This window comes from Oncorhynchus tshawytscha, linkage group LG13 (assembly GCF_018296145.1).
Source record: "Oncorhynchus tshawytscha isolate Ot180627B linkage group LG13, Otsh_v2.0, whole genome shotgun sequence".
Taxonomy (NCBI): Eukaryota; Metazoa; Chordata; class Actinopteri; order Salmoniformes; family Salmonidae; genus Oncorhynchus; species Oncorhynchus tshawytscha.
In genome coordinates this window covers 95305722-95317693 of record NC_056441.1, presented here as the reverse complement: position 1 = coordinate 95317693, position 11972 = coordinate 95305722, and the positions used below count along the sequence as shown (strand labels likewise).

General features: G+C 42.3%; 1 protein-coding gene across 1 annotated transcript in view; it reads right to left on the bottom strand.

The window, feature by feature from the left end:
* Positions 1–4842: 4842 nt before the first annotated feature.
* Positions 4843–11972, bottom strand: part of LOC112238700 (nectin-1) — a 160638-nt gene continuing 153508 nt past the window's right edge. The window contains exon 6 of the mRNA XM_042296551.1: positions 4843–5591. Coding sequence (XP_042152485.1) covers positions 5086–5591 — 506 coding nt within the window. The 3' untranslated portion in view covers positions 4843–5085. The remainder of the gene's footprint in view (positions 5592–11972) is intronic.

Here is an 11972-nt window from a genome sequence, read left to right as displayed (position 1 = left end):
TGCACCCTATTCTCTACATAGTCCACTGGTTCTAAGTAGTGCCCCCTATTCTCTATATAGTGGTTCTAAGTAGTCCACCATATTATCTATATAGTGCACTGGTTCTATGTAGTGCACCCCATTCTCTATATAGTGGTTCTAAGTAGTGCACCATATTCTCTATATAGTGGTTCTAAGTAGTGCCCCCTGTTCTCTATATAGTGGTTCTAAGTAGTGCCCCCTGTTCTCTATATAGTGGTTCTAAGTAGTGCCCCCTATTCTCTATATAGTGGTTCTAAGCAGTGCACCCTATTCTCTTATAGTGGTTCTCAGTAGTGCATCCTATTCTCTATATAGTCCACTGGTTCTAAGTAGTGCACCCTATTCTCTAATATAGCCCACTGGTTCTAAGTAGTGCACCCCATTCTCTATATTGTGGTTCTAAGTAGTGCACCCCATTCTCTATATAGTGGTTCTAAGTAGTGCACCCTATTATCTATATAGTGGTTCTAAGTAGTGCACCCTATTCTCAATATAGTGGTTCTAAGAAGTGCACCCTATTCTCTATATAGTGCACTGTTTCTAAGTAATGCACCCTATTCTCTATATAGTGGTGCTAAGTAATGCACCCTATTCTCTATATAGTCCACTGGTTCTAAGTAGTGCCCCCTATTCTCAATATAGTGGTTCTAAGTAGTGCACCCCATTCTCTATATAGTGCACTGTTTCTAAGTAATGCACCCTATTCTCTATATAGTGGTGCTAAGTAATGCACCCTATTCTCTATATAGTCCACTGGTTCTAAGTAGTGCCCCCTATTCTCTATATAGTGGTTCTAAGTAGTGCACCCCATTCTCTATATAGTGGTTCTAAGTAGTGCACCCCATTCTCTATATAGTGGTTCTAAGTAGTGCCCCCTGTTCTCTATATAGTGGTTCTAAGTAGTGCCCCCTATTCTCTATATAGTGGTTCTAAGTAGTGCACCATATTCTCTATATAGTGGTTCTAAGTAGTGCCCCCTATTCTCTATATAGTGGTTCTAAGCAGTGCACCCTATTCTCTATATAGTGCACTGGTTCTATGTAGTGCACCCTACTCTCTATATAGTCCACTGGTTCTAAGTAGGGGATGGGATGCAGCCTGGTCTTTTGTCTCTACATAATGAAATCCTTTTGTCAACTACTGACTGCCCACCACACCTCCCTACAGAAACTAGCAAAGAGTTCTCCTCCCCTCTGAGCTGATGTGTGAAGACATAGACTAGCTCTCTGTACAAAAGAGAACCACTAAAAACATCCATATTTCCACTCCCACCTACTCTCACATAAAATCACATGCATAAAACAAGACTTGAGATGTCAACCAGTTTAAAGTCATCCAGAATGGCTTCTCTATGTGTTGATGTCCATCGCTGGACAGATTTCCCACTCGTACTTGGTTACAGATGTTGCATAGGTTTTTTCACCATAATAATATTCTGTTAGTGGCTTAAAAGTTGCACATGAAAACTGAGGTTAAAGTTATGCAGTGGACCGCAGCTACTGGCAGCAGATATTGTGGGTTTAAAAGCCAACCAATCCCCTCTCTAAAGGAGTCAGTTCTGCTGTAGAGGAATCTATTTCTGTTTGATTTGTCTCCCATTTGAATCCATATAGAGATGTTACAAATTATATACAGTCAAAAGTTTGGACACACCTACTCATTCAAGGGTTTTTCTTTATTTTTACTTTTTTCAAACATTGTAGAATAATAGTGAAGACATCAAAAATATGAAATAACACATATGGAATCATGTAGCAACCAAAAAAGTGTTCAACAAATCAAATATATTTTATATTGGCCACAACTGGACTAGATTGTGAAAGACTTTTATCCAGACTGTTGAGATATATATTTATATTTAAACACAAAGAAAAAACACCTGCTGCTAAATTCAGTTAGACAACATTTATCATATTTCTGTTCCCTTTGCTTTTAGAACATGTTTCTCTGTAGGCAGAGATTAACATTGTTAAATGTGGGTGTTATTGTGTCCATTGGAGGGTCCTGTTAGAAGGTGCTGTGAGTGGAGGTATAGTACCTTAGGGTCAATTCTACCCAGTCAGACAGTCACCACAGACTCAAAGTCACTATCGAACAAGCCTTCTGCGGAAATCACAAGGTAATGCAAACTCTCTAATAGACACAGAAACTAGAATAAAGAAAAATAGAGCAATGATAACAAAATTAGGGTCATTAAACAATAGGCAAACCCTTTAGGATAACCCTTTAGGTAAACCCTCTAGATAAACCCCCTAGGTAAACCCTTTCAAGTTTAAGATACAGATCATGAAATGACATTTCTCAGAGCATAAGGGAAGCATTACTGTTCTGTATGTTGAAAATACATGACATGATGCCGCTACAACCCATAACAAGAGAATTTGTCACAGGGATGCTTCAGGACAGCAGGACCTTCTCCCTTCTCACCTGTTTTCTCACTGGAGCTAAAATGGCCGCCAAACTAAGATGGCGCCAAAACAACTCTGAAACTAAAACTAGGGCACATTCCGGCACATTGTCCTTCTATATCTACTGGCATCTCCTCTAGGCCTGTATGTATTACTGCCGTGTCCATATGGCTTGTTGTGTTGACATGTGCCGCAGGTCTCAGTACACACCCTGAAGAGTAATAAACACCAGTCATGTCTTTGGAAAACAGCTAGAACATACATGGCCAAAATACATAGTATACTCTGTACTACACTACTATAGTCTGTAGTACTCATATAGTATACTATGCAGGGAGCTGTAATACATTGTTAAACCAATGATTTATATATACACTAGATTACTTACAGGGGGTGTAAAAAGCTATACAAATGCATTTATTAATGTCTACATTCGTTTTTCAACATGTATTCTATAACAGACACCGTAATGCAGACTTTCTAATTATATTATGTGAGCTAAACATAAAAATAAAAAAGGAAAAATATTTCCTTAAAGATGCACCATGCAGGCCTCCCGAGTGGCGTAGCGGTCTGAGGCACTGCACCGCAGTTCTTAAAGTGTCACTGCAAACCTGGGTTTGATCCCAGGCTGTGTCACAGCCGGCCGTGACCGGAGACCCATGAGGCTGGCCGGGATTTCCTTGTCCCATCGCGCTCTAGTGACTCCTTGTGGTGGGCCGGGCACCTGCAAGCTGAATACGGGCACCTGCAAGCTGACTAAGGGCGCCAGCTTGATGGTGTTTTCTCCGACACATTGGTGCGGCTGGCAGGGTTGTTTTTCGGAGGACGCATGGCTCTCGACCTTTGCCTCTCCCGAGTCCGTAGGGAAGTGGCAGCAATGGGACAAGCATGTAACTACCAATTGGATATCACAACAACAAAAAATATGCACTATGCAGCAATCGCTCCACCATTTCCTGGTTGAGAATCATTGTATCATCTAAACCGCTGCTAAACATCTTTTTCATAACAAAACATATTTTATTTCCAGCTGTTTGAAGCTGGTGTAATAAACTGAAAGTAAAAGACGCAAAAATGAAACATAAGAACGGGAAGCACAGAAATAGCGCACATAGAACAGATATACCACTTCTTAGCCTGGCTTTCAATGATAACGACAGATCTATAACACACATTTCCATGTGACTTTGGTCAGGTCACCTAAAAACATACATATTGCCGCTTTAAAGTATAATTTTTTGAAAGTACTAGCATTATTGTCCCCACTACAACAACAACAAAAAATACTTAAATAGATGGAATTTTGTCCTTGAAACATTTAATTGAAATACTGTAGACTTCCTTTAATTCTTATGGAGTACTTATTCTGGGGAGTGCCAATATAGCCAACCGTTGGCTTCAAAGCTTCTCATTGGCCAATACAATGCATCAGCAATCCAGGGTTTATATACATCATTGGGTTAAACCCAGTATTGTATTGTTGTGTAGTGTTGCTAGTCAATAAGAAGCCAGGGAGAGAAGAAGGGGCTGTAATGGCATTACATCTCATTCTCTTAAAACAACACAATCAGATAACTCATATATATCTACAGTATATAAACCTGTTGTTTTGATTGACATGTTACTGTACCCTTTAGTTACTGTATCCTCTAGTTACCCTAGTTGAACCCATAACATACATAAACAAGTTATAAAAAAACAAACAATAGCAGAAAAGACATTGGTGATGAGAAGAATAATAAAACAATGTATCATACATCCAGTGTTGGACTTTCACAATGTGCTCAGCAAATACCTCATCTCTCCCAAGTCTCTATACATGTAATACATTTAGAATATCATGGAAAAACACACAACAATAATCCACCTGTATTTTCCAAGCGACCAGATCACTCTTTCTGTCTGGCCTTGAAAGTCAATGGTGGTTGCACACGAGTCCAATGACAAACCGTGTTTAGTATTATTTGCAGTTTCATCTAATGGAATTTCAATACACCATGATGTAATGTTGTTGTTGACATGTTGATGTGTTGTTGTTGACATGTTGATGTGTTGTTGTTGACATGTTGAAGTTGTGTTGTTGTTGACATGTTGATGTGATGTTGTTGTTGACATGTTGATGTGTTGTTGTTGAAGTTGTGTTGTCGTTGACATGTTGATGTAATGTTGTTGTTGACATGCTGAAGTTGTGTTGTTGTTGACATGTTGTGTAGTTTTTGTTGACGTTGACATGTGTTGTTGTTGACATGTTGATGCAATGTTGTTGTTGTTGTTAATGTGTTGACATTTTGATGTGTTGTTGTTGTTGACATGTTGATGTAATGTTGTAGTTGATATTTTGATGTTGACATGTTGATGTGTTGTTGACATTTTAATGTGTTGTTGTTGTTGACATTTTAATGTGTTGTTGTTGTTGACATTTTGATGTTGTTGCATGCTCCTTAGGACTTGATAGTGCATTTTTTAAAACATGGTTTTAATTGACTGGGTTCTGATGGGGTTGGGGGTTTGGAGGGGCACTGGACTGAATGTCTGAGATGAAAAGCGGGATGGGGTTGACTAATGGAGGAGAGGGGGTGGTAGTGGTGGTGGTAGGGGAATGGTAGGAGGGTGAGACGGGAGGTCGGTTGGTTGATTTGGTTGTTTGTGTCCCCTACACATACCACTCTTTCTTTGAAATGACAGAGCCATCGGTTTGGGACACCATATCATCGGCTATCTCCGTCTCGGGGTCGTACTGGAAAGCAAGAGTCCGTTCGTCATAATCTCTGCTCTCTCCTTCATCCACCGTGAAATAGGGCCTCTTCAAGTCCTCCGCATCTCCGTCAAAATCACGCTCGCTCGCATCAAACCCTCCGGTCACAGCGATCTGGGCAGGCTTCTTCTCGTCATCTGAGTCGTCTGGGTACTGCAGGTTGTTGGGGATGGGAGGGTGGGCTGGCAGGCCCCCGGCCTTGCTGTAGCCGTTCCCAAACACCTGTTTCTTGGTGCTGTAGTCGCCCTTGAAGGTGCGCTGGCGGCGGCGCAGGAATACAAAGAGCAGGGTGGCGGCCGCTGCTAACAGGACGACCCCGCCCATGGCGCCCCCGATGACGGCACCCGCATTGTGCTGCTCCTGCGGGATCTCAGGGCCCCCAGGTGGTGGGTTGTTAGGGAATTCTGGGTAGGAAAAGACAGATGGAAGGGGTGTGTCAGTGCTCAGGTGGGAACAGGAGGAGGGAGTGTGATTGGTGTGCAGGTGCTATTTTTTAGGAAAGAGGGAAGGGAGACAGGGAGGGATAAGCAAAGGGAGAAGAAAGGATGGAGGAAGGAGGAGGAGCCTGTGGGCAACCCCAAAAGGCGGCTTTAAACCCCCACTACAAAGCAAGCTTTAGTCATCGCTAGCCACATGCAGAGGAAAGAGAGAAAGAAACACACAGCCAGTCTGTCTGTCCATCACACACCGTCCCCAAAGAGACAAACATGTTGGAAACAGACACCAATGCAAACTGAAATCCTACACAAGTCTTGAACAGGATATGAGTATTCCCTGGGGCTTTGCAAAGAATGCCTTTACTTTCAAGCTTAAATTAAATCATGATTGTCATCAGTTTAGTGTGTGTAATGAAATGCTCTTTCAGGAAATCTGAAGGTTATTGTTTTCAGCCTTGTGAGACAAATGGCCATGCAGAGAATGAATCATTCAGCAACTGTAACAATTAATATGAATCATCCCTAAAGTACAGAAGTATGAGATCAGGTCATGCAACAACTTTGAAAAGATGGTACAATTAGATGTATAATTAAGTAAAGATAATGCAGAGAGGGTTGGAATCATACCTGTAGTATGGAAAGCAGGTCATGCAACAAATTTGAAAAGATACTGCATAATGACTGCATGATGATACTGCATAACGATACAGCATAATGATACTGCATAACGACACTGCATAATGATACTGCATAACGATACTACATGATACTACTGCATCACGATACTACATAATGATACTGCATAACGATACTGCATAATGATACAACTGCATAACGGTACTGCATAACTATACTGCATAATGATACATCTGCATAACAATACTGCATAACGATACTGCATAACGATACTACATGATACTACTGCATCACGATACTACTGCATAACAATACAACTGCATAACGATACAGCATAATGATACTGCATAACGACACTGCATAATGATACTGCATAACGATACTACATGATACTACTGCATCACGATACTACATAATGATACTGCATAACGATACTACATAATGATACAACTGCATAACGATACTGCATAACGATACTGCACAACGATACTACATAATGATACTGCATAATGATACTGCATGATACTACTGCATCACGATACTACTGCATAACGATATTGCATAGCGATACTGCATAACGATACTAGTGCATAACGATACTAGTGCATAATGATACTACTGCATAACGATACTACTGCATAATGATACTACTGCATAATGATACTGCATAACGATACTGCATAATGATACTAGATAATGATACTAGTGCATAACGATACTACAGCATAACAATACTGCATAATGATACTGCACAATGACACTACTGCATAATGATACTACTGCATAATGATAATACTGCATAACGGTACTACTGCATAACGATACTACTGCATCACGATACTACTGCATAACGATACTACTGCATACCGATACTGCATAATGATACTAATGCATAACGATACTACTGCATCACGATACTACTGCATAATAATACTGCATAATGATACTACTGCATAACGATACTGCATAACGATACTACTGAATAATGACAATGCATAACGATACTGCATAACAACACTACTGCATAATGATACTACTGCATAACGATACTACTGCATAACAATACTACTGCATAATGATACTGCATAACAATACTGCATAATGATACTGCATAACGATACTGCATAATGATGCTACTGGATAATGATACTACTGCATAACGATACTTGCATAACGATAATACTGCATAACGATACTACTGCATAATGATACTACTGCATGACGATACTACTGCATAATGATACTGCATAATGATACTAATACATAACGAAACTGCATAATGATACTGCATAACGACACTACTGCATAACGATACTGCATAACGATACAGCATAACGATACTGCATAACGATACTGCATAACGATACCGGCTCACTGGAGAGACGCTATCGGAGTCGGTGCAGCCAACTGGTTTCTCCACGCATTGCGCAGACAGAAACAAACATCTTTCTGGTAAGAAGAGGGGCGGGGGCGTATGCTTCATGGTTAACGTGACGTGGTGTGATCATAACAACATACAGGTACTCAAGTCCTTCTGTTCACCTGATTTAGAATTCCTCACAATCAAATGTTGACCGCATTATCTACCAAGGGAATTCTCTTTGATTATAATCACAGCCGTATATATTCCCCCACAAGCAGACACATCGATGGCTCTGAACGAACTTTATTTGACTCTTTGCAAACTGGAATCCATTTATCCGGAGGCTACATTCATTGTAGCTGGGGATTTTAACAAGGCTAATCTGAAAACAACACTCCCTAAATTTTAGCAGCATTTCGATTGCGCAACCAGGGCTGGAAAAACCTTGGATCACTGCTATTCTAACTTCCGCGACGCATATAAGGCCCTGCCCCGCCCTCCTTTCGGAAAAGCTGACCACGACTCCATTTTGTTGATCATTGCCTACAGAAAGAAGCTAAAACAAGAAGCTCCCGCGCTGAGGTCTGTTCAACACTGGTCCGACCAATCTGATTCCACTCTCCAAGACTGCTTCCATCACGTGGACTGGGATATGTTGACGAATACGCTGATTCAGTGTGCGAGTTCATTAGAACGTGCGTTGAAGATGGCGTTCCCATAGCAACGATTAAAACATTCCCAAACCAGAAACCGTGGATTGATGGCAGCATTCGCGTGAAACTGAAAGCCCGAACCACTGCTTTTAATCAGGGCAAGGTGACCGGAAACATGACCGAATACAAACAGTGTAACTATTCCCTCCGCAAGGCAATCAAACAAGCTAAGCGTCAGTATAGAGACAAAGTAGAATCTCAATTCAACGGCTCAGACACAAGAGGTATGTGGCAGGGTCTACAGTCAATCACGGATTACAAAAAGAAAACCAGCCCCGTCACGGACCAGGATGTCTTGCTCCCAGGCAGACTAAATAACTTTTTGCCCGCTTTGAGGACAATACAGTGCCACTGACACGGCCCGCAACTAAAACATGTGGACTCTCCTTCACTGCAGCCGATGTGAGGAAAACATTTAAACGTGTCAACCCTCGCAAGGCTGCAGGCCCAGACGGCATCCCCAGCCGCGCCCTCAGAGCATGCGCAGACCAGCTGGCTGGTGTGTTTACGGACATATTCAATCAATCCCTATCCCAGTCTGTTGTTCCCACATGCTTCAAGAGGGCCACCATTGTTCCTGTTCTCAAGAAAGCTAAGGTAACTGAGCTAAACGACTACCGCCCGTAGCACTCACTTCCGTCATCATGAAGTGCTTTGAGAGACTAGTCAAGGACCATATCACCTCCATCCTACCCGACATCCTAGACCCACTCCAATTTGCTTACCGCCCAAATAGGTCCACAGACGATGCAATCTCAACCACACTGCACACTGCCCTAACCCATCTGGACAAGAGGAATACCTATGTGAGAATGCTGTTCATCGACTACAGCTCGGCATTTAACACCATAGTGCCCTCCAAGCTCGTCATCAGGCTCGAGACCCTGGGTCTCGACCCCGCCCTGTGCAACTGGGTACTGGACTTCCTGACGGGCCGCCCCCAGGTGGTGAGGGTAGGCAACAACATTTCCACCCCGCTGATCCTCAACACTGGGGCCCCACAAGGGTGCGTTCTGAGCCCTCTCCTGTACTCCCTGTTCACCCACGACTGCGTGGCCACGCACACCTCCAACTCAATCATCAAGTTTACGGACGACACAACAGTGGTAGGCTTGATTACCAACAACGACGAGACGGCCTACAGGGAGGAGGTGAGGGCCCTCGGAGTGTGGTGTCAGGAAAATAACCTCACACTCAACGTCAACTAAACTAAGGAGATGATTGTGGACTTCAGGAAACAGCAGAGGGAACACCCCCCTATCCACATTGATGGAACAGTAGTGGAGAGGGTAGTAAGTTTTAAGTTCCTCGGCGTACACATCACAGACAAACTGAATTGGTCCACCCACACAGACAGCACCGTGAAGAAGGCGCAGCAGCGCCTCTTCAACCTCAGGAGGCTGAAGAAATTTGGCTTGTCACCAAAAGCACTCACAAACTTCTACAGATGCACAATCGAGAGCATCCTGTCGTGCTGTATCACCGCCTGGTACGGCAACTGCTCCGCCCACAACCGCAAGGCTCTCCAGAGGGTAGTGAGGTCTGCACAACACATCACCGGGGGCAAACTACCTGCCCTCCAGGACACCTACACCACCCGATGTCACAGGAAGGCCATAAAGATCATCAAGGACAACAACAACTCGAGCCACTGCCTGTTCACCCCGCTATCGTCCAGAAGGCGAGGTCAGTACAGGTGCATCAAAGCTGGGACCGAGAGACTGAAAAACAGCTTCTATCTCAAGGCCATCAGACTGTTAAACAGCCACCACTAACATTGAGTGGCTGCTGCCAACACACTGACTCAACTCCAGCCACTTTAATAATGGGAATTGATGGGAAATTATGTATCACTAGCCACTTTAAACAATGCTACCTAATATAATGTTTACATACCCTACATTATTCATCTCATATGTATATGTATATACTGTACTCTATATCATCTACTGCATCTTTATGTAATACATGTATCACTAGCCACTTTAACTATGCCACTTTGTTTACATACTCATCTCATATGTATATACGGCACTCAATACCATCTACTGTATCTTGCCTATGCCGCTCTGTACCATCACTCATTCATATATCTTTATGTACATATTCTTTATCCCCTTACACTTGTGTCTATAAGGTAGTAGTTTTGGAATTGTTAGCTAGATTACTTGTTGGTTATTACTGCATTGTCGGAACTAGAAGAACAAGCATTTTGCTACACTCGCATTAACATCTGCTAACCATGTGTATGTGACAAATAAAATGTGATTTGATTTGATACTGCATAACGATACAGCATAACAACACTGCATAACGATACTGCATAACGATACTACTGCATAACGATACTGCATAACGATACTACTGCATAACGATACAGCATAACGATACAGCATAACGATACTACTGCATAACGATACTGCATAACAATACTACTGCATAACGATACTGCATAACGATACAGCATAACGATACAGCATAACGATACTGCATAACGACACTGCATAACGACACTGCATAACAATACTACTGCATAATGATACTGCATAACAATACTGCATAACGATACTACTGCATAACGATACTGCATAACGATACAGCATAACGATACAGCATAATGATACTGCATAACGATATAGCATAACGATACTGCATAACGATACTGCATGACAATACTGCATAATGATACTACTGCATAACGATACTGCATAATGATACTGCATAACGATACTGCATAACGATACTACTGCATAACGATACTGCATAACGATACTGCATAACGATACTGCATAACGATACTGCATAACGATACTGCATAACGATACTACTGCATAACGATACTGCATAACGATACTACTGCATAACGATACTGCATAACGATACTGCATAACGATACTGCATAACGATACAGCATAACGATACAGCATAACGATGCTGCATAACGATGCTGCATAACGATGCTACATAACGATGCTGTCACGACTTCCGCCGAAGTTGGCTCTCCTGCCTGTTCGGGCGGTGCTCGCCGGTCGTCGTCACCGTCCTACTAGCCACTACCGATCCCTTATTAGTTTGTCTGTTGGTTTTGTCTTATTAGTTTCACCTGTGTGTATTTTAGTTTAATTAACGTCCTTATATGTAGTAGGTTGTCCCGCCCTTGTTTTGTGCGGGATTGTTTTTGTATTCATGTCATTTGGTGTAGTACTTGTGTTTTATTCTCCGGTCTATTTTTGATCCTGTGTTGGGTTTTTCACCCTGTATGTTTGGGTTGACCGTGTTTTTTGTGCGCAGGAGAATAAACTGTCGATTCACTGAAACCTGCTCTCTGCGCCTGATTCCACCCACCTTGATAAAACGTGACAGATGCTGCATAACGATACTGCATAACGACACTGCATAATGATACTACTGCATAACGATGCTGCATAACGATGCTGCATAACAATGCTGCATAACGATACTGCATAACGATACTGCATAACGATACTGCATAGCGATGATGCATAACGATGCTGCATAGGAAGTAGTAATAACTCAAGACAATGCAGAAAGTTAGGGTGCGTCCCAAATGTCACCCAAAAAGCAATGCACTATATAGGGATTAGGGTGCCATTTGGAAGGCATTCTGCACTACAT